The following is a 24,304-nucleotide window of genomic DNA, read 5'->3' as shown; positions in this document are numbered from 1 at the left end:
ACATAGACACACACATTTGTTTCCTTTTTTACTAAGGTTATTTTTCGTTAAAGCTGGTTTGTTCCCTGTGTCTTTCAGCCAGTTATTATCTGAACTATGAAAACTTTAAAAAATGACCTGTTTTGATTTATCACAGCACTGTCTTCCTGGACATTACCAGTAGTGTCCTGTTGTCTCTACATAAGACATTTTATATACAGTAATTATAATGTATATTTAAAAATGTTTAATAGATGTTTTGGGGGGTATTTAGTATGTTGTTGTTGTTGTTAAGTGCCGTTGAGTCACAGGCAACTCAGCGACCCTATGAAGGAGAGTCCTCAATGCTTGGGTGTCTTTCATCCTCTCTCCAGGTTCATAGTGTTTCTGAAGGCAAGCTATTATGGAAGGGGTGCCACTCCTGCTTCCAAGCTTGTTTTAATCGGGGAGTTCTGCCTCACTCTGCCTGGATTGATAACCAACCATTAACACATTTGATGCATCAGTGTCACAGTGTTCAGCCTCACAGCAACCACAAGTGACTGTGGTACAGCAACTCATATACCAGGGCTATACGACCTAGAGGAATGTCTGAACAAAAACAATGAAAGACAGGCCCGAGGGCCACGGATTAAAAGTCACCCACCTTTGGCTTGGTAGCATCACTTTCTGTCCACTGGGCCAGCTGATCTTTCTCTCTCTGTGTTGTTATTGTTGTTTAGTGCTGTCAAGTTGCAGGCGACTCATAGCGACCCTATGAAGGAGAGTCCTCAACACTTGGGTGTCTTTCTTCCTCTCTCCAGGTTCATAGGGTTTCCAAAGGCAAGCTATTATGGACGTGGATGTATTTAGTATAGTATACTACTATTCTAAGAACAGTAGAAGGAACTCCTATATCTTATTCAGATCTTGAGTTACCAGTTGTTTCATTTTTGCCCCCCCCTTTTTTTATTTTTTAAAAAATAAAACCAAGCATGCTTTATGCGTGTGTATGTGTAGTTATTTCAGTAATTTGAGTGTTAATTGAAGGCAACATACTTTTCAACCCATTTCTGTGAAGAATAGGGACATTATCTTACATACTGTATAGTTATCTATATCAGGGAATTTAACCTGAATACCATAGTTTCTTTTAAGATTTCATCACTTATACCAATGACATATTTTATAGATATCCCTTACCCCCTGAATCTACTTCCTAATCAATTCAGTTTGTCATGTCTCCTGTAAACTGGAAAGCATCCTCTTAGTTTTTCCTCACTAAATGAGCTGTGGTGCTGGAGAAGAGTACTGAAGGTACCATGGACTGCCAGGAAAACAAACAGTTTCATCTTGGAGAGGATTAAACCAAGCTCCTCCTTGGAGGCAAGGATTCTGGGGCTTCGTCTGACATACTTTGGACATGTTGCCAGGAGGGACGGGTCCTTGGAGAGGGACATCATGCTTGGGAGGGTGGAGGGACAGCGCAGGAGGGGAAGACCCTCTATGAGATGGATTGATTCGGTGACTGGGGTAATCGGAATGGGTGTGTCAGAGGCAGTGTGGTTGGCGCAGGATAGAGCAGGGTTTAGGGCTGTTGTGCATAGGGTCGCTATGAGTCGCAAATGACTCGACGGCACATAACAACAACAACAACAAAGTCTTTTTAAAGAGTAAGCTCATTCCTTTATAGAATGCCCTTGGATTTGTCCCATGTTTCCTCCTGATTAAATTAAAATTAAACATTTTCTTTTTTTCTGGCAAGAATACCACAGAATTGATGTTGGGAAGTTAATGACAGCCAGTCTTCTCCACTGTTAAAGCCACTATTTTCCCTTTTGTAATTAAAGAGTAACTTATAGAGAGATATTTTGAGATTAAATAAATACTCTCTTGTTTATCAAACTATTGTCCAAAACTGTTAGCATCTGTTAATGATTTTCTAATGCTATCATTTTTTATATAAGGTAAAGGTAGCAGCAGTCTACTGTAAAACAGAGCTTTCTTTTTAAAACATATTTTTATTCATTTAGACTCACAGATTGTGTTTTATTCAGTAGGTTATTATGTCTTGATTCATAAATTGTCAGTAGATTTTGTCAGTAGAGTAACTTTAAACAGTTTTTGTTTTTGAATTGTGGTAGAAATGCATAAAACAAAATGCCTTCCATCTTGACAGAAGCAACTCAAAAGCTTGGAATCTTGGGAGGCAGGGAGTTTGTTAGTGGGGGAAGGAAGCTCGGAAGATGAGGGTGAGGCTGATTGCACGGTATTGAAGACTGTAATCTGTCACGGAATTGTACACATAGAAGCTTGACTTGGTATATATTTTCAGTGTATATGCTCACCAAGAACTGTATCTTTCTAAACTGCTTGGTCAGCATTTTTTACATGTGCCATTCAGTGATATTAATTACATTTATCATGTCACACAACTTTTAGTAGTTATCAATTTCCAAATTAGTAAAAACTCTGCCCTCCAAGCAGTACTTTTCTCCTTCCTACCCATTTACGACTAATAGACTTTTGTCTCTTATACATTTGCCTACTTCATGTAAATGAGATCCTGCCTTATTTGTCAGTTTGTGATTGATTTCAAGGTTCATCCATGTTATAGAATTGTATTCTTTTGACATACTCCCATGATTGCCTGAACACGTTCTTTATGGCACAGCACACATCTTCATTTTTCCAGACTCAAATGCCTAAAACATGGACTTCACTAATTCTCCAAGAAACTGGTGGGCTGTGGTCTTGAGTAGAATGCATGTAACAGTTTGTTGCCACATGTATCTGTAGTATTACTTAATGTAGTATACATTCTATATTACTTAAACATAGTAAGGATTTTTTTTTACATTTATACATGGTATAAACAGTTTGTATACATAGTATAATTAGAATATAAGTAGAGTTTGTCTTTTCAAATATGTCCGTGGAGCTGTCAGTTGCATGGTGAAAATAGGTGATCCTTGATTACTTTTTTCCTATGAAATGGTTAAACTTGACAAATGAACTCTTTTCCACATTGAGCCGTTTGAGTAGCTGTTTGAATATCGTCTAGGTGTGCATGGTACTGTGTCATTTTCTTTCAGTCATTTTATTTAATATATTTTTTTAAGAACAACCCAATAAAATTGAGAAAATAATTTACCAAATAAATGACCTTGTATGTACCCTGTTTTCTAATACTGATTCTCTAGTGTTGTCATTAAATAAATGTCATCTTTCAGAATACAGTTAAAAAAGCCATCTCTTCTTGAAAAACTGTATTAACTGAACTTTTTGAACCCTTGTAACTTGTGTTGCTTGTTTTTATATTTCCTCCAGTTAGTTAGCTCCTTTAGCAACTGAAACTCATTCATTTCTATATTCATTCCCACTCCCTACATGCTACACTGCCTTAGCAGGTAGACAGAGAGTGAATGTTTATAAATGAATTTTTCTTCTTTGCAGATCTAATACCAGCCATGGGAAATGTTTCTTTAAAAGAAAAAAAATTAATGTTGTCTTCATACTCATAGGAAATTGTAGGTAAATGTTTTAATTAATTTTTAGATGACAAAAAGGAACTTGGAGCAGCCAGAAGAAGCCAGTATTATATGAAATATGGGAATCCAAATTATGGAGGCATGAAAGGAATTCTTAGCAATTCTTGGTGAGTCCAAAACTTTAAAATAGTTACATAGTATGTAAACTTTTGTTAATTCCTCAGTTGGTATTCTGTTTTGAAATTTCAAAACCACCATAGTCTTAAAGGAAATAAGAGGAAAGACTTTGAAATACTTAAGTGTGGTAAATTGTGTAGAAATGCTAAGCTTCAGCTCCATTTAGAGTATTTATCTCTCAGTATATAACTGTAATTGAAATTAATTTGTGGATTTCAAAATCCTTCCTGCTGGTTTTGATTTTGTGCTTATTTTGGCAATGTTGCAGGAAGCGAAGATACCATTCCCGTCGCATTCAGCGGGATGTGATCAAGAAGAGAGCCTTGATTGGGGATGACGTTGGCTTGACATCTTTTAAACACCGACATTCCGGTAGTTGCCTGCTCAGCTCTTGGGTAGACACATGTTTGGCTCCTGAAATCATATTTTTATTCTTAATACAGTCTTTTAAAGTTCCAAACTTTATCATCCTATCTTCCTTGCCCTCACCCTCTGCCAACATATAGGAAAGTAAGTCAAGTCATGATTAATTTTGAATTGCCCAAAGAGATCAAATGATTTTATGAAAGCTGTTCTAACCAAAAAAAAGGCCAAATGTGACATAAGGGAAAATGAAAATAAACAATTCTTAGGAGCCTAATTTTTTTTACTATTAATATTAAAAGCTGCATGAAAAACATTTATCTTCTTAAATTACTTTTGCAAGCTGAGCTGCTTTTCTTATTTTGGTAAGGAAAATAGGGCTATGTCTAGTGTTTAATGCTTATTGGCTTGTGCATATGAATGTCACAGAAAATTGGGATGTTTAAACCATTATATTTCATATATTGTAGCACTAGCCCTATCAGTATACAAACACAGATTACAAATACCCCCATTTATTGTAATGGGTACATGGAGAGGTGATGGCTATAAATTTTTATTTCATTAATTAATATATCAAAAATTGTATATTTGAGATCTACCTTTTAATGTTAGATAGGATTATATCCTTTCACCATATTTATTCAGTCTGTATGCTGGGAAAATAATCCAAGAAGCTGGACTAGATGTAGAACCTTACCCCAGGATTATAGAAAGACCCTTCACAGCCTGCTGCAGTGTGGAGGTGACAAAGCTTTGCTTCCTGAAAATAAATTGAAGCACTTACTGATGAAGCTCAAAGACTAGTCAGCCTTTGAGGTGGATGAGTTACACCTCAAGAAAAGATAAAAGTCCATGCAGCTGGACTAACAACATCATGAGCAATGAAGATTAACGTTCTCAAAGATTTCATTTCACTTGGATTGATGCCCCTGGAAGAACAATCAAGAAATTAAACAACATTCTGTTCTGGGCACACTTGCCGCAAAGACTTCTTTAAAGTGTTAAAACAGGAAAAGAACACTTCGAGAAGTAAGGTGTACTTGACCCATACTATCATATCTTCAGGCGGGCGCCTCATGCATTTGAAAGCTGAACCAGGGAATAAGAAAAAGACCAAAGACAACTTGATGTCTCTGAATACGGTGTTCGTGAAGGATATTGTGTGTACTGTAGTCTGCCAGAAGAAAGAGCAGCTCTGCTTTTGGAATAAGTACAGCCAGAATGCCCATTAGAAGCAAGGATAGTAAGACTTCATCTCCTATTTTGGACATGTTATTAAGAGGGACTAATTCTTGGAGAACGGCATCATGGTAGAGTAGAGGGTCAGCCAAAAAGAAGACGATTCTCAACTGGAGATGGATTGACAGAGCAGCTGCAGAAATGAGCTCAAACCTAGCAGCAACAGAGTCGATGACATGGGACTGAGCAGTGTTTTTTTTTGTTATACTTAACATGAATTGAAACTAGTCATATGGAACTGGTATGGACTAGTCCATAAATCACCTAACAGCAGCAGGATTAATAGTGCATTTGCTTTTCTGGCTAGTAAGCTAACAGCAACAGTATTAGTAATGCAGTTACTTCTCTGATGCAGAGTTGTACTTTTTTCCCAAGTTGGGATACTTTATTTTTGTCATATAATCTTTATACAAGCATATCATTTATTGGCCGTTGGCTTTAATGTGCTTTGCAGATAATGGTTTTTGGGGTTTTTTTTGTAGAAATTGAAAGATTTTGGCAACACTTGATCACATCCTATGTATCGAAATTAAGAAACAAGTTCTCTAATTTTAGCCCTTTAAATATGAAGACTGATTTTTATTGTACATTCTTCCTTTCTGTCTATTGGCATACTAAATGAAATTATTCTGAACGTATACTTTTATGTTGTTTTACTCCCCTTGAAAGAGCATTTTTCTGTGAACTTACTTATTTTAAATTACTATTATATTACATTAGGCTGTGAGATGACCCTTCACCTAGCTGTTTTTCTGGTGTCAGTATTGACACTATTATTGACACTTTACCTCACTGTTATTTTTACTACTGTAGTGAAATCTTTGGCCTGATGATATCTTTTTAAAAGATCACCACCATAGACTGGAAGTTCCTACTTGTTGGTTTTACAGCTTTTCCTAATGGATTTTTGATTAAACTTCTTAAGGACTAGTGAATGTTCCTGAAGAACCTATTGAAGAAGAGGAAGAAGAGGAGGAGGAAGAGGAAGACCAAGACATGGATGCAGACGACAGGGTGGTGGTGGAGTACCACGAGGAGCTTCCAGCCGTTAAACCTGCCCGGGAGAGGAGCACTTCCAGGCGGTCCAGTGCCAGCAGTTCAGACTCGGATGAGATGGACTATGATCTAGAATTGAAAATGATTTCCACTCCTTCACCAAAGAAAAGCATGAAAATGACAATGTATGCTGATGAAGTGGAGTCGCAGTTGAAAAGCATTAGGTAAAAGTACTTTTCCTTTTATTGAAAAATGCTAGCTTGTAATTTTATTTGAAATACTAATTAATACTAATCTAACCCCCTTCTTCATTCCTTTCAACTTTATACACACTTACTTGTTCTTCTTTCAGTCCTTTGTAAAGGGAGTTGAATACAAACATTCAGTTTTCCTCTTAATTTATAAGCATCCTTATTTTAAAATAAGGATCCTTATCTTAAAAATTGCACACCATATGGGAAGTAGGGGAACTCTGGTGGCCTAGTGGCAAGAAGCTGCACTGCAATCCCAGAGGTGAGCTGTTTGAACCCAACAAGTGCTCTGCTGGAGAAGGAGGGACAGTCTCCTCTACCAGTCAGATCCAGTTTGACGGTACACACACACACACACACACACACACACACACACACACACACACACACACATAAATAAATAAAAAGAAATTTTTAAAAAAACCCACCCCATACCATATGGGAAGTAAAAATCACCTATAATCCCATCCTTTCCTGAGATAATAGCTGTTGGCATCTGGGTGAATAATCTTACAATTATTGTTAGGCATATGATAATGCCTGGAGGAATTCTAGCTATATTTGTCCAAAATGGCATTATACTATTTCTGTTGTTCTACAGTATGTTTTTTCTATTTTATTGTGAATGTTGAGGAGTGTTTCCTCTGTTGTTTGAGAGTACCATAATTTAGTTAATCAGTCCTTTTTGATGGATATTTAGGTTTCTAATTTCTTACTATTATACCAACTAGATAAATTTTAGAAGTCCCGTTCTGTTAAAAAAAAGTTTAAAATTACTGTCCAGAAGGAAGGGTTTGACTTGTATTACCACTTGTTACCTGTGTACTTGTCAATCACAGTTATTATTACTCTTTCTAGTCTTTGCTAGTTATGCAAAAATAATACTTTTAATGGTCATTAATTTTCATTAATACACTAGCAGATCTCTTTGATGTGAACTCTTTTTTTTTTTTGCACATATATCTTGAGTTTTATTTTTTTTTTCTATAATTATATTTTATTAATTTTCATAAACATTTACAGAGATTTTGGGCTTCCACTCATTCATTGTTGCACTATTCTCTCTACCCTCCTCCCAGTTTGTTCTTGTCCAAATGCCACAGTGCTTGTCAAAGCCAGTTCTGATCAATCTTCTTTGTCAGTGTATCCTTTGCCATTCCCTATCACTCCTCCCTGAGAGAGACTTCACCCTGAGTCATAAGGAAAAGGGCACGGCGTATTCTCTTAGCTACTTCCTGCTGAAAAGGGATGCTGTGGGTTTCAGGGTGAAGATCTTCTCTCACTACTCTAAAGGGCCCCTTTGGCAGTAGGAAACTGATGTGAACTCTTTGCTGGTGTCTAGTATAGTAGCAGATCTTTTTGAGAAGTCTTGGCTTTTTGTCTTCTTTCTTTATTTTGTTGTTGAGACTATGCCCTGCAAATCATACACAAATTCAGCAGTTTCTGCATATGATACTGTGGTGACATGGATTGTATTGTTTTAGCCTTGCAACTAACTGTCTCACCCTCCTCTTCTGAATTATTCTTCCCACTTTAAGGTAAACTCATTGCCCCATAAGGTTCCTAGCTACTCTTTGGAGAAGTCTGACTTTGAAAGAAGGGGCTTGCAGCTTCTATTGTGTTTTGCTGACAACGAGGGAGAGCAGAGGGCTGTCTCTGTGTGATTACTTGTACTTACTCTGCACTGAAACCACCTGGCAAAATCAGTAACCTGCTCTCCCTGACCAGACTCTACAGCAGATTGAGCATTTATTTTTTTTTAAAGCAAATAATTATCAGCATGATTTATTGTAAGTGATTAATGGCCATTAATTAATTGAAATGTCTTAAATTGTTTTTCTAAAGAATAAATAGGAGACTATTTCTTAGGCCTTGTTCCACAGTTGAAGCCAGTTAACTATGCAAATCCTTTTTTTAAAAAAAATTCTTTTTCAAAAGGAACTCCATGAGGGCAGATAGTATATCCACAAGCAACATAAAAAACCGAATTGGTAACAAATTGCCATCGGAGAAATTTGCAGATGTGCGACATCTATTAGATGAAAAGCGTCAGCACCCACGCCCGAGGCCACCACCGACAAGCAATACTAAGTCAGGTACTGCTCTTTGCTTCTGAGTCTGGGATGCTTTTTGAGGGCCAGACAGCACATTAGAGCAGGGAATAGGTTTCTGGGCAGAGAGCCGCCATGTTTGTTGTTGTCTAATTTAATTGTCATTATTCATCACTTTAACTTGTGTGCCAGCCTCTAGAATTTCAGGATGAAAAATATTAAGACTTGTAATGTTAATGTTCAATTTTTTTTTGTCCTAAACAACTATTTCATTCAGTTTGTCATTAATATACTTTATACCTGAGAATAATGGAGCTTAAGTTGAGTTGTTGTATAATTAGATATAGTTAGTTAATGAGTGCAAATACTCATATAATACATACTTCACCACATAGACCTGCTGTGTGCCAGGCCCTAGGCTAAATACTGGGAGCCAGATGGGAAGGAGGACCTACTAAGAAGATGTGGAATGTTTTGTAACAGCTATTTCCTTATTGTTAGATATTAATAAGATATATTTTCAAAGTTAGTGGGTAATAGGCAAAATCTCTGAAAGTCTACAGTATAGCAGGTCTGTCTGTTTGCAGAACTCTAGAAAACATGATTTTAGAGCTACGTCTTGGAGGAGAAATTAGGATCTCATGTGGCAAACTTATGTTTTTATTTTAAATTTTTTTTTTAATTTTATTTTATTATTTTTGTGTGCGTGTACCGTCAAATCAGATCTGACTGGTACAGGAGGAGATTGCCCCTCCTTCCCCGGCAGAGCATCTGGTGGATTCGAACCGTGCACCTCTGGGATTGTAGTTGCAGCTTCTTGCCACTAGGCCACCAGAGCTCCCCCCAAACTTATGTTTTTGAATTGGGAAATTACCTGACATTTTTCTGTATTTTAGATTAGATAACTTGGAAGTGAGATTAGGGCAGGAGGTGTGAAGTGGAGAATCTGTAAGTAAGGCCTGGCTGGACTTGATTAGGGGAATAAATGAAAACAGGAAAGTTTATAAAGGAAGCCTAATGTGAAGTTACAGGGGAAGGAGAGACAGAGAGAAAGTCAGAGGACTCAGTAGAGAACTGGCCAGATGGGGATGCCGCTTTCTGAGAGATGCGTGAATGCCCCAGTACAATGCCTTTCTACTAAACATATTTTGTTGCTCCTCTTATTTTAGAGAACTCAAAAGGACAGGCAGTGTGGTTCGGGATAGCTTACCTTGATCTTTGCTCCCCCTCCCCCCACCATCTTCCTGTATTTACTGGTAAACTACAAGATGTTCATTACAAACTTAAAAGTTCAAAGATTGTGCCTGTGCACTCAGCTTGCAGGATTACCTGTTAACAAAAATATTTGTAAGTTATTTGGATTCTTTGGTTCTACTTTTTTTTTAAAAAGTTGATCCTGCCTCAGAAATTTCTTTGTGGAGCAGAGCAGTCAGCTGTGGTGTTTATCCTTTTGTGGATCCCTCCATACGGATTTTCCTAGGGGATCTGAGTGACTGTGAAGAGAGAAGTCTTTTGGGAGCCTGATAGTGTTGAGGACAGTGTCCTCACTTGGGCTGGTTGGTACAGTGTCCATGTGAGTTATAATACGAGCTTGGTTACAGCCAAAAAAAATTCCCTCTTTTCTTCTTCCAGATATCCGCCAGCGCTTAGGAAAAAGACCATATTCTCCAGAAAAGGCTTTTAGTAGTAACCCAGTTGTGCGAAGAGAGCCTTTTTCTGATGTACATAGTAGGTTAGGAGTTCCCAGGCAAGATGTTAAAGGCCTCTACTCTGATACTCGGGAGAAGAAATCAGGTTGGTAACACTTCACACTGATGGGACAAGAGCATATGACAGTGGGTATGGCTTGGAAATAGTCACAGTAGATAGCAAATAACATACCAACATGAAATTTTCCTTTTCTATTATAAGGATTGTCATAATAACTAATGGTGACAGTCTGGACAGTTAAGAAAATAGCAGGGAGAGCACAGCATTCTGGCTGTTTCTGTTTGGTTCAAATACTATTTAGTTGTGTGTCTGCTATTTTAGTCTTTGCTCATGCACATTGTCTACTTTTTTCATACACGATATTATCAGGGTCATTTTCCTGTTATGTTCTTTATAAATGTCACTTTCCATTGCCTTATAATAGCTATTCCCTTATTGTTAGATATGAATAAGATGTATTTTTAAAATTTGTGGCCAATGGGCAAAAATCTCTGAAAGTCTACAGTGTTGCAGGCCTGCCTGCAGAATTTAGAGGTGGAAGGGCTCTGGGGCCCGCTGGCTACTGGTGGGGGGAGCTGTACACAGGGTGCTGGACCTGGTGTAGTGGCACGTGTCCCCTAGCTGTGAGGATCACCATTGGGTCCAGGCCCTCCAGTTTTCAGTCAGGGGACTGCAGCTAGGGAGGCCCTTGCCAAGGCTGCAGAGTGATGGGAAGTGGCCTGGGCCACTGGTGTTTTCTGTACATCAGGTCTTGGCAGTGCCCTGCTTCCTCAGTGTGAATACTAGTCAGCACTGGCCACCAGAACTAAAATGCCTTCTCACCCCAACAGGTAGTTTATGGACTCGCTTAGGATCCGTACCCAAGACCAAAGAAAAGAATACGAAGAAAGCGGAGCACCGGGCACCTGGCACTGAGGAAGACGACTCCGAGCTGCAGAGGGCGTGGGGGGCTCTGATTAAGGAGAAAGAACAGTCTCGCCAAAAGAAGAGCCGGTTAGATAACTTACCATCTCTCCAGATTGAAGTTAGTCGGGAAAGCAGCTCTGGTTCAGAGGCAGAGTCCTGATGCCCTTGGGCCTGATGGCAGCTGCCCTCGAGCCTGACGCTCACGCACAGGGCCGGGCACACTGTAGGAAGCTCCATAGCAGGAGTTTTTGGTGCCCTTCCCACTTTCACTCATTCAGTCACCCGAGCTCTTGCTGCTTCAGCAAGGCATCTTAAGAATGTGATGTGTTTTGAAGGGCATCTATCTTACCTATCTTGTGCTGCAGAGTATTAGTCCTGGGCCCTCAATTCTTTTCCCATCACCCTACCAGCTTTACCCTTTGAGAAAAAGGCAGCCCTCCAGATTTTGTAGACATTTTTCTTAATATTTTTAACATTGTATCTTTTAAAAGAAATGTTTTACACCTTTCATCCAAAGAGCAGAGAACTGAACTTCTCACTATTGCCTTGGCCCTGACAGCTGTTACCAGCACCCTTTTCCCAAGAAAAGTCAATTCCCAGGTGCTTATTGGACAGCCTTCGAGGGGGAAGATGAGGGAAGCTGCCGGCTCACCCTTCCAGGACCCTAGTGTGGGGGCCGAATCCCATGGACCTGACCTCAGAGGTGCACCAGTGTCGCCCAGGTAGATAAGAGACACAGCATTGCTCGTGCTTCCGTTCGGCCCTCGGGAACGTCTGCTAGGGGCCTCTGATTAGCCATCTGCCTGAAATGAAGATCAAGTTCAGTGCTGTGGAGCTTTTAGGAACAAAAAAACTGTGACTTCTGGATTTGGGGTTGGTTTTTTTTTTTTTTTTTTTTTTTGTGCTAGGGGTGGGGTCATGGGTTAATGTTGAACAATTTTTAAGTCTGTATTATGTTTAAAAATATTAATGATTTAAAAGTTTAAATTTTTATATGTGAAAATTCTTCCTGTTGGCTACAGGAGAAATGCAAGTGGCGTCTTCTTATGTGCTGTTAAATATATATTATATACTTTGGAAGAAGGCAGAAGGAAGTCTCATTATTTTTAAAATGATCCTAACCGTATAGGCTGCTTGTTGTATATGGTGTTCAACTTGCTTTTTCACCATCGTAGCAAACAAAATCCATCTGTCTGAGGTGGGGTCATGTTTGTTACCACTTTAAAAGTGATAATTGGTATTTATTCTTTCTGCCTTTAATTTCTGGCGCTTGAAAACAGCTTTGCGACTAACAAAGAACAGTTTATAGACATTTTCTTTCTAACCTCCTTTCAGGTTATTTTACCAGGAGAAGGTGGTAGGTTGTTTTCCTGTTCTCTTCATTTTGAAGTGTTTAACTTTTATATTTCTCTGTAGATGTAAAGACAGTATATTACTTGAGTTCACAAGAATGTGAGTTAGAGATAGTGAGTCTCAGTCCTCTTTGTAATGTGACAGGTTGTCACTGCTTGGGGTGTTGAGACACAGGGAGCCCTGAACTTGGAGCTGAGCTAGTGGTTGATTATGCTGTGGTTTGATTGAATGGTAAATGCTTTTAATATAGGGCTGTGAGACGAGAGCTTCAACAAAAACTGTATTGTACCATATTTTGTTAGTTAAGATGGTTTTTTCCTTCCCATTTTTTAGAAATATAATGAGACACTGTATCTGCCTAATAGGATTTCAGGGCAGAGGTGGTTCGGGCTTCCCTGCCAATTGAGAGCTAGGGTTTCTTGCCTTATGAAGCACACAGTTGAGAGACAGGTTCTTGAGGCATCAGAGTTTGGAGAGTTGGTACAGTGAGAAGTACAAGGGCAAGAAAGAGACCTGGAAGCCAACCTCTGACTGTTTAGCAGCCCATGCTTCAATTTCCCCACATGACAAACAGATAACTGGTAGAGATGATGACTCAGTAGACTGGTGAGCTCTTAGTTTCTTTTGTAGGTTGGGGAAGGGAGGAGGGAAGGAGACATTGGAGGGGATGCGTGAGATTGTGAGCATAGACTTTAACACTTCCCTGTTCCATTCCAATCTCTGGGTTTATTAATGAGTCACACATTTCCTAGTGGTCAAGGTTCCCACACAATAGTCTCTGCAGCATTTAGAAAATGTCCCTTCTTAGATGTTCCTTTTGTTTTCCAGGCATGACCCTTTCCCACCAGTCCCCTAGGCCTGTTTGTCCCATGACCTTTCCTTCTAGAGAACAGAGAAGACTTCCTGGAAGAGCAGTGGTATCCTTGGGGATACCGTCTAATTCAGGCCTTGATCTAACTCAGAAAAATGTCAGTTAGCAGCCATGAAATTGTCTTCACAGTCTCAGAAAAAAATTCTGGAAATTGTTAGTCAGGATTTTAAGTGTCTTTCCCACAGTTAATGCTCTTATTATGAGCCTCTCTAGCTCCAGGCCACGCTCAAGCACTTGGCTCTTGCAACATCTTCAGCATATCCTGTTTCCCCCGGGTTCTTTCCTGGGCCTTTTCCTGGGTAGATGAAAGGGTCTCCTGGTGGCAGCCTGACAAGCTGCTTGTATCTTGGGTATACCCCATGCACAAGGGCAGCAAGGTTGCATGCTTTTTCTCTGTACCTCTTAGTCCTTGAATGGGGGAGGTTCTGGGTATGTTTTTTGCTGCTTGATGTAATTGCAGATACCTCATTTCGGTTTTCCCACTCTCAGTCTCAAGGAACTATTGGGTGCTTGTGGAGACCCCTACTTGATATGCACACACCTCTCCTAGCCTTTGTCATGAATCTCTTCCCCTAGTCCAGCCTTTGTCTCTTCTCACTCTGTTGTGTTAGCAGCCTCTTCACTAGTCTCTGACAGTCTGTCTTGGTCTCCTTTGTTGCGCCCGCTTCGCCAGGATGAACTTTTTAAAAAAAAAGTAAATAACTTTATTTAGATAAAATTTTCTATCATGCAGTTTCAATCAATGCCAGTATCACTTGGAAATCAAGAGACTGCTTTTGCTGCTCTTGATGCCATAGGGCGTCTGTGTGGGACCAGTACCACAAGGGGCTGTGGTGAAGTCTCTAGAAGCTGCCAGCATCCTCACCATGTTCTTTTTGTTTTGGAGCCTAAGTGCTCAGCCTTCCGTGGCTGTAGGCATGGCACCCACAACAACGTTCAGAGAGCTATAGTGGCTGAAAATGGTGGTAGTGAAAAAAAGACTCTGCTGGAAGCCAAAACCGACCGTAACCTTGAGTGTTACTTTGTGGCTTTCATTTACCACAGGAACAGATTAAACCAGAAGATGGCCAGGTGCTTTTGGAGAGAATGATAACATTCAGCAGGTTGAACCACCTAACACTGCACTTTAAGATCGTAGTAGAGACCTTGAGCAAATCAAAGAGAAACTCATGAGAGTAAGTGAAGATAAAATGGAAATTAGATCCCCAGCAAATCTCTCACTGACTTGGCTAATGAATAAAGTATAATGTGGAAAAGCATATCTTTATATTCAAGACTTCCCAACTGATGCAACCCTTGATGAGATCAAAGAGTGATTAGACAGCAGAGATCAAACACTAAATATTCAGGTGAGGAAAACATTGTACAGAGCATTTAAAGGGTCAGTATTCATTTTATATGGTAACTTTGATTTGGTTAAGAGTTTTGTAGAGAAACGCATGGCCAGATACACAGACTTGCTACTACATTTCAAAAAATATTATTAAAAGAAATAATGAAGAAAGCAAGCTAAACAAGAACAAGAAGAAAAATAGCAGTTAGAAGACGTTTAAATGAAATCAAGAAGAAAAGATAGACTGCTGAAATTTCCGGGTGACTTAGACGGTTCTGGAGAAATAAAATAGATAGACTGTCAGAGGACTAGAAGAGAGAATAAGTCTATTTAAAGAAAAAGCTGAAGAAGTACTGCGTAAAGCCAGAGATACAGGTAGTGGTCAGCTGTAATTAAGGAATCAAAAAGTGATGTGGGAAGTTGGAAGGAGTGGTGGAAAAGAGCATTGGAAAGAATCATGGAGGATCAACATGAATCCCTGAGCAAGTCAGAGTCAGAAGATCACAGATTTAAAGGACAGGGAAAGAAAGCTGCCCAGGCTAGGTCTTCGGTTTCAGGGCATGAAGGTGAAATGTGCTGGTGATGATGAATGTGATGGACGAATGCAGCTGGTTCAGTGGAACAAGATGTGAAATGGGATGTTGCATCAAAACAACAGGAGGTGGTACAGGAGACAGAAGTTTGGTGAACCATTTTTTAGGTTCGTTTAATTATAATATTTTTTTTTGTCTTTGGATTTTTTTTTAAAAATAGAAAATACATGCTAATTTAATGGCACACTTACTTTTGAGTGTTTGACTGCAACAATCTTGGAATTAAAGACAGGGAGGCAGTGAGGACCTCCTTTGCCCCTAAGAGCATTTTTGCTAGAATATGTCATCCTCTGGGGCTGCCTTGGCAGTGGGGCCACACCAACAGTCACTCCACAGCACGCAGCCTGACCCTGTTAGGGGGTCTCAGGACCATCAGTGCTGCAGGAGGAAGTTGGTAGCCACATTGGGGTAGTTATTTGATGCTCTCAGGGCTTCCAAAGTGTCACCTCTGGAAAATCCCATCTCCAAGAGCCGGGCAACCTGTTCTTCAGAAACTTTTAGGGGAAGGAATCCTTATTGTTCTGACCGCCAACCATCCTAATAGTTTACATTCTGTCGCTGATGTAGAGGAGGGAAAAGACGATTCCAAGTGTTCATTCCTCCCTGCTGTGGTCTTTGACGCCTCCCTTGGGCAAACAGAGAGAGCATCAGCTGTCGGTCAGGCAGCTGGATGTCTACTGTTACCCCCATTCCAATTCTAGCTTCGCTGCTGGGTTCTGAAGATGAAAAGATAGGCTCAAGTGTCCAAGCAAAGAAAGCTGCAGTCCAGCTGGGAATGTAGAGCATCTGCTGAATTTTCAGCACACTGCTCCTGTAGCACACACTGGAAACAAGTCCACTTATGGCTACAATCCAGATGTAAGGACCAGAGGTGAAAGCTGTAGTCTCAATATGTAAATCAGTGTCTTGTTTGTGATGGAGAATTGGACCAGAATCTGTGCCACTTGGACTCTTGGTATGGAGCAGTAGAATGGTACAAACAGAGCAAACACAGGCGCCAAGAATCCAGAAGGTAAATTACTAGCTGCAGCGATACCAAATGAATATTATATAGCTTCAAGATGATAAAGTCAAACAAAGCCAACGAAACCCAGAAAAAAGGATGCAAATTTTCTGCTGCCATATCTTCTTTCAAATATCCTAAAATTATAAGTAAGCAGACTACTGCAGAAAGTATCTTTCAAATCAAGGGAGATTATTCTTCCACATATCAGCCTCCAAATCTGGAAGTCATTCTTTACTGCCTGGAGATCATACAGGAAGATCTGATGGTGTGGCAGGAGGAGGGCCAGTAAAAGGGACAGGGCACTGGGGACCAGTAGAAGAAAACTCATGGACAGAGGTGCCTTGTAGTGTCTGAAGGTAAAATACTGAAAGCCACTCATTAATCTACCAGCATTCCTCATTCACTGGAGAGAATTCTGTGACACTGGGCCACCTGCACACTGACCGTCCCTCACACAGGTCACTAAATGCTGTGCTGGGCAGCAAGCCTGGTTCGGGAAGGCAGCCAGTAAAGAATGGTTGCTAAGTTTATAAAGCCCACTGGAGCCGGTGCTGGTGAACATGGTCCCGATGGGCCTGGAGCTCCTGGCGGGGGGAGGGGGGGGAGAGTTGAGGAGGCGGTGGCCTGGAATTTAGGCTCATTTCAGTGCCCACTACTAAGAATGGGGGGGAAATATTGTCGTTGTTGTTGTGTTGTTATTTAATGAGGATTTATAAACAGGTAGCTTCTTTGTTACCATATCTATGAACATTAGAGACACTATGTTAGTTACAGAACAGGATTCAGATCTTTTGTTCTTAGGGTCACTATGAGTTGTGCTCAACTCAACGGCACTTAACAACAACATGTTATTAGATGATTCGATACCAAAAGGAAAGTTCTCCTTTGAAATTACCTTTTTATTATGAGAATATATTAGTATAAACCTTAATAAAATATATGCTCTCTTTAAAAAAGTGTCATTCCTTGGCTTATAGAGTTGGACAATCATCACAACAATCAATTTGAAAGCATTTTTATCACCCCTGAGAGAAACTCAGACTACTTAGCTGAAACTCAGACTACTTAGCTGTCACCCTCACATCCCACCCTTAAGCCATCAATTTATGTATTTGCATATTTTATACAATTCATATAAATGGAATCATAAAAATCTGTGCACTTTTCTGACTAGCTTATTTAACTTAGTGGAATGTTTTTAAGGTTTCTATCTATCTATCTGTCTTATCTATCTATCTATCATCTATCTATATCTATCTATCTAGATCTTTCTTTCTTAGCTTATTATCAGTGCTTGTTCTTTTTCATGGCAGATTTGTTCTATTACATGGATATAGCACATTTTATTTATCCATCCATCCATCAATTAATGGACATTGGTATGCTTCCAGTTTTTAGCCATTATTAGTGCTGCTGCTATGAATAATTTGTACACGTTTCATGTTGACATACTTTAATTTTCCTTTTCTTTAAATTCAACTCATAGTGGAAGTGCTGGGTCCACAGAGGGTAACATTTTGAGGAACTGCTGAAGTGTTTTCCTGAGTGGCTGCACCAGTGTGAAAGTTCCTGCCAATGCTTGTTGGTGTCTGACTTTATTATAATCTTCCTGATAGGTGAGAGGTGCTATTTCATAGTTTTGACTTGTATTTTCCTGATAATTAATGATGTTTAGAATTTTTTCATATGCTTCAGGGTGTGCTTTTTTTTTTACTATCTCTTTGGTTTGTTTTTTAATTTTTTATTAATTTCAGTAAAAATTTACAGAGACTTTGGATTTCCATTCATTCATTGTTGCACTTTTCTCTACTCCCTCCTCTCCCCCCAGTACACTACCCTCTTGTAAAAGTAAAACAAAAATTCTTTCATTGTTTTACAATCCCTCCCCCAGGCCTACTCCACTATGTAGCATTCGCTCTAGACGCCTGTCATGACAAAAATACCTAATCACATATCCCTTTTAAACAGTTTTCTCCTTCATCTGTTTCAATGCAGTATACGTTTTTGAACTCAACTTTCTCAGTCTACCCCCAACCCCGATGTCAGTCCTGTTCTACAACAGTGGCACCATGCAGTATTTGTCCTTTTGTGACTGAGATACTTCACTCAGCATAATGTCCTCCAGGTCACCCATTTTGAATAATATTGCATGAGTTCCTTGTTTTTCAATGCAGCATAGTATTCTGTTGTGTGAATATACCACAGCTTCTCTATCCATTTGTTTGTTGACGGGCACTTAGGTTGTTTCCAACTCTTTGCTGTTGTGAACAAAACCGCAATAAACATGGGTGTGCATATATCTGCTTGGATGTCAGTCAGGGTGTGCTTTTTTAAAAATTATTTTTTAATTTGAATGGGGGGAATAAAGGAACTTGGATTTCCATGTAATCCTTCATACACGTTTTTTTTACAACATTAATTACAATGCTCACAATATAAGTACAGTTTTCCTCCTTTCTCCCTGTAATTCTTCTTCCTGTTAATCCTTCTCTCCTACTCCTTCCTGCCTTCAGGGCTTTATCCTTGCACAAATACTGCTCTTTTGATATTATATATGGCTGGTTATTCTAAGGAGTCATAAGATGAGCTTTCTTTCTTCAATGAAAATTTAATCTTGTTATTTCTGTGCTTAAAACTCTTTCAGAGAGTTGCCATAGTCCTTGGGATAAATTCCAAACTCACATAGCTGGCAAGTCGTGGCTTCTGGTAGGTCTCTGGCTTGTCCCAGTTCCTCGCTGCCTTCTGCTCATGATTTCCCTGGATCCATTTTGATCTCAGCACCTCTCCAGGCTCAGCACAGTGCTGATTTTAACAGCCTCCCTCACAGTAACACAACACCCTTTCCTTCTCCCCCTTCTGCTTGCCTTTTGCTTTCCTTGTTTTTAAGGTCTTAGGGACTTTGTCCTGGAAGCTGGGTCATAGGTCTTTGCTGTGTGCCTTAGGGTACATACATAAAGTATTCTCAGCTCTCTTAGGTTATAAAGGCAATGCCTACAGACAAAAAGTACATGCTCTGGTGGCCTAGTGACAGGAAGGAGTGCAGTAATCCCAAAGGTACGAAGATTCAAGTCCACCAGCTGCTCCGCAGGAAAAGAATGGGGACTCTCTTCCAATTAACTGCTTTTGAAAACCTGCCAGAGGCTCAGCTACAGATCAGTTCTGACTCAATCGTGCATAACAACAACAATCAGAATTCCTCTTTGAAGTCCTGAGCAGGGTGCCATGTTGAAGACTGTACCTGGAGGCCCATTAGAAACAGAGTCCTTTTAGACGTGTGGTAGAAGTGGTTGGCCTGTATAGAGGGCTCTGCCCAGGGGTGAGGAAACCTAAAAACTTGACTTGTAAGCATTAGAATCACTCAGATGAGTTGCTCATTTTTTAACAGATTGATTCGTATCAAGGCCACTTGAGCAGCTGAGGTACAACCCCCACTACAGTGGGAGGCAGATGGAAGGATGGCTAACCCTTCCCTAGTTGCTTAAGCATTTTTAGATGAAGCAGTTACGCTTGCATCAGTGAAATGTTAATGGTGCAAAAGCCACCGCACCCCCATCAATCTGGTTTTCTGGTTGGTTTTTTGCTCTCCTAGAAGCTCTTGAAAGGGTAGGGCTCATGTCTGGCAGTTCACAGGGGTTTTTCCAATGTCTAGTACATGCCTGGTCCATCAGGTCCTTCATACAGTAGAGTAGACATGTAAATCCCCTTGCTGAGGAAACAGCTTTATCTGGCTATGTGCCGTCCAGTGGGTTGTGATGCAGCAGCTCTGTGATAGAACTTCCCCCTTGCCTTTTCTATGCTCCCAATCTTTGTGGGAGCAAATCTCCCGGTCTTTATTTCCACTGCATAGCTTGGTGTCAAACTGCTGACCTTCAGTTAATAATCAAATGCTTAATCATCGTGCAGCCAGGGCTCTTACTTCCATGCTGGCCCTTGCTTCTCTGATTTGTACATACAATATTTTATTTCTGTGGGGTTTTTCCCTTACAGCCTGTGAGCTCCTGATGAACAGGTGCCTTCGTGTTGTTCACTCTAAGCCCTCCTGCCAGGCCAGGCTAGAGTACGTGGTGCTTAGTAAGATGGGATCACCCCGACTGTGGCAACACTGTCTGCAAACTGGTTTACTTCAGATAAAACCACCAAGTTTATAAAGGGAGAAATTGTTTAGTTACCACTGAGTCAGTTATGACTCACGGTGACCATATGAACATCTGTACTGAGCCCAGTCCTGCACCATCCTCATGATTTCTGATGTGCTCAAGTTCCTTGTCACAGTCGCTATGTCAGTCCATTTTGTTGAGGGGCGTCTTCTCTTTCTCTGACGCTCCATCTTTCCCAGCATGATATCTTTTTCCATGGACTGACTTCTGAAAACATGCCCAGAGTATGTGAGACACAGTTTCACCATCCTTGCCTCTAAGGAGCACCTTGATTGCTGTCCTTCCAATATAGATTTGTTTGTTCTTTTGGCAGGTCATGGGATGTTCAAAACTTCACCAGTACCACAATTCAAAGGCTTCGATGATTCTTCTGTCATCCTTATTCACTGTCCAACTTTCGGAAGCATAGGAAGCCACTGGAAATACTATGGCTTGGGTCAGGCACTCCTTGCTCTCTAAACTGGCATTCTTCCTCCTTAGGACTTTGGAGAGGTCCTTGACAGCAGATTTTCACAGTGCAACACGTCGTGGTTCTTGACTGCTGTTACCAAGGGATTCAAGTAAAATGAATTAAAAGTATATAAACAATGCTTATATAAGAAAAGTCTGGGGGGAAAATATGGTTAATTAGGCCTCATTTTGGTGTTGGATAAGTAGAATTCACCCAAATGTATGGAAAATGTGCAGATGATTGTTGGAAAAACACTCTCTGCTTTGAGAGCAGATTCCTGAGGGGAGCAGACGAGTAGATGGGTGATCCCAAAGAGGGATCACTGAGCCAGCTTTCAGGCTCTTTTTAGTCTAGCTGATGAGGAAGATGACAGCTACCCCACAAAGTGAAGATGAAGCCCAGCTCCTCCCCAGCAGCAGCCCGCATGCCTAACGCAGCACTTCCCAGACTTCTCACACAGCATTTTTAGTTAGTATGGAATGCTAACAGACACTTTGGATTTAAGTCAACAACAAAGCCTGGCTTCACAGATTGGTTTCTTTCTTTCTTTTTTTTTTCTATAATTATATTTTATTAATTTTCATAAACATTTACAGAGATTTTGGGTTTCCATTCATTCATTGTGGCACTATTCTCTCTACCCTCCTCCCAGTTTGTTCTTGTCCAAATGTCACAGTGCTTGTCAAAGCCAGTTCTGATTAATCTTCTTTGTCAGTGTGTCCTTTGCCATTCCCTATCACTCCTCCCTGAGAGAGACTTCACCCTGAGTCATAAGGAAAAGGGGATGGCGTATTCTCTTAGCTACTTCCTGCTGAAAAGGGACGCTGTGGGTTTCAGGGTGAAGATCTTCTCTCACTACTCTAAAGGGCCCCTTTGGCAGTAGGAAACACATAGACTATTATGGAGATTGATTTTGGAATTTAGATACACTCTTATTGATTGTGCTTGGCCGTACATGTTTATATCCTTGAAGATGTATCATGGGGGTGTTGCAACCTAGAAGACACAAATTTGACTAACAAGTTATAAGTACATGAGTCAAAAATTATGGAAAAGTAAAAGAAAAGATTCTTTCATTGTTTTGCAAACCGTCCCCCAGGTCCCCTCCACCATGTAGCCCTCGCTCTAGACTCCTGTGATGACAGAAATACCTAGTTATATATCTCTTTTAAACAGTTTTCTCCCTCCTCTGTTTCAGTGCAGTATACATTATTGAACCCATCTTACTCAGTCTCTCCCCAACCCCAAGGACAGTCCCATTCTACAACAGTGGCATCATGTAATATTTGTCCTTTTGTGACTGGGATATTTCACTCAGCATAATGTTCTCCAGAATCAACCATTTTGAATAATAGTGCATGAGTTCCTTGTTTTTTAATGCAGCATAGTATTCCATTGTGCGACTATACCACAGCTTCTCTAGCCATTCGTTTGTTGATGGGCACTTAGGTTGTTTCCAACTCCTTGCTATTGTGAACAAAGCTGCAATAAACATGGGTGTGCACACAGATTGGTTTCTGTACAAAAAGCCTTGACTCACGCTTTTGCTCTTAAAACTCTGTGAACAGAATGAGTGAGTGAAAAGCCAATTTCTTTGTAAACTTTTATTCATATCACAATTAAAAACCCCTAAGACCCTGTGCAGTAAACAGTAAATTATATGTCAAATGCTTTTTTCCTTCTTCATTTTAAAATTTTTATTAAATTTTATTAATTTTAATGAACATTTACAGAGATTTTGGATTTCCATTCTTTCATTGTTGCACTATTTTCTCTACCCACCCCCCAGTTCATTCCTCTTCTTTTTTTCTCCCCTTGAAAGTCTGTTTTAATTGTCCCATTGCCACAGTGCTTGTTAAAGTCAGTTCTGACTAATCTCCTTTGTCAGTGTGTCCTTCGCCATCCCCTATCACTCCTCCCTGAGAGAGACTTCTCCCTGATTCATAAGGATCTTTTAAGAATACGAAAGATGCTTGATAATCTTGAAGGAAAACAGCATGCTTTATTTAAGCCAGGCTTTTGCTACATAATTTGACCAACAATAATCACCTAGAATTTAAAACTATGATTATACAATACATCTTAGGGGAGAAAATACTGTAGCATCTTTTCATCTTTTTTTTAAAAGTATAATGATATGAAGATTTTGTAGAACTCTGATGTTTCTTTACACCCTATTTCAGTGTATGAACATTTGCTAAGAACCTTCTCCAGTGTGACTACAGTATCCTTATCAAATTCAGGAAGTGAATAAACTGTCAAGTCAGGAGGGAGTTCTGGTGGCACAGTCTATGAGGAGTTGGGCTGTTAACCTCAGAGCTGTGCCCCTCTGGTGGTTCAAATCCACTGGCAGCTCAGAGAGCGAGATAGTCAGTTTACTCCTGTGTGATTTACAATTCCAGAAACCTCATGGTGAGTCAACTATGAGTCAGTTTTGATGCAACAGCAGTGAGTTTGGCTTTTTTGGGATCTAGTCAGTATCAATAATATCTATAGTTCATGTTTCAATTTTACTGATTGTCCTAGTAATGTTTTTATAAAGAAAGGCTTTTTTTCCTGGTCCTACATAATGCACTGCATTTAATTAGCATCTATTTAGCCATCTTTAATCCACAGCAATTCTTCAGCCTTTCTATTTTTCGTAAGACTCCAGCTGTATTAGAACGGTCCTCAGGTTGATCCTTTAAGTTTTGTTTTTTTGGATTTTTAAAAATTATTTATTTTAATGAAAAGTTACAGAGACTTTGGATTTCCATTCATTCATTGTTGCACAGTCCTTTTATTTTTTTAAAAATAAAATTAACAAAAAAAGCTGGTTTTTAAGTTCCTTTTAGGTGAGGTTGGTACCAGCGGCACCCTTGCCGAGTCCTTGACCTTGTGCTTGTTGTGAGGAGGAGTAATCTGGGACAAAACCAGGTCCTTGCTCTTGGAACCTTAAGTTTGGGTTTGATGGGAAAGTATTTCCTGTTTTGTGGCCTGGAAAGGCTCTGCATGTGATCATGGTTAGGAGTAGGTTGCACTGGTATTGTCAGGCTTGGGCAGATGCATGTTAAGTGGGTACAGCATGAGCCACCATTCTAGAAGTCTATAAAGACAGAAAACAGAGCAACTCCCCATTTAACAAAGTCATCAGCTCTGGCCTCCCAGGGTATCCAGAAGTATACACCCCAAGGCGGGAGGGACATGTTTCTTCTCTAGAATTCTCAAGCTGCAGCCCTGTGTGTAGTGCTGCTTGACCACATATCAGTGCAAGGACCTTGGGCTAATAGTCCTCTTTTCCCCGTAGTGGGGAGAAGAGTCACTTCATGTTTCCACAAACTACTCTAAGAACTCAGTAGGGAAGAAAGAGGTCCGTGACTGAGGTCCGACCTGGTAGAAGACAGACCTGGTGCAGC

At 40.1% G+C, this 24,304-nt stretch overlaps 1 protein-coding gene across 1 annotated transcript in view; it reads left to right on the top strand.

Annotated features, from left to right (window-relative positions):
- LOC102875500 (chromosome unknown open reading frame, human C17orf85) overlaps nucleotides 1-11,659 on the top strand; it is a 39,400-nt gene extending 27,741 nt beyond the window's left edge. The window contains exons 8-13 of the mRNA XM_006899752.1: nucleotides 3,517-3,616; nucleotides 3,895-3,998; nucleotides 6,157-6,451; nucleotides 8,417-8,574; nucleotides 10,162-10,323; nucleotides 11,070-11,659. Coding sequence (XP_006899814.1) covers nucleotides 3,517-3,616; nucleotides 3,895-3,998; nucleotides 6,157-6,451; nucleotides 8,417-8,574; nucleotides 10,162-10,323; nucleotides 11,070-11,305 — 1,055 coding nt within the window. The 3' untranslated portion in view covers nucleotides 11,306-11,659. The remainder of the gene's footprint in view (nucleotides 1-3,516; nucleotides 3,617-3,894; nucleotides 3,999-6,156; nucleotides 6,452-8,416; nucleotides 8,575-10,161; nucleotides 10,324-11,069) is intronic.
- Nucleotides 11,660-24,304: the final 12,645 nt, after the last annotated feature.

The sequence above is a fragment of the Elephantulus edwardii genome, unplaced genomic scaffold (assembly GCF_000299155.1).
Source record: "Elephantulus edwardii isolate Elephantulus edwardi_28Jun2011 unplaced genomic scaffold, EleEdw1.0 scaffold00267, whole genome shotgun sequence".
In the NCBI taxonomy this organism is placed as follows: Eukaryota; Metazoa; Chordata; class Mammalia; order Macroscelidea; family Macroscelididae; genus Elephantulus; species Elephantulus edwardii.
This window is presented reverse-complemented; position numbering and strand designations above follow the sequence as displayed.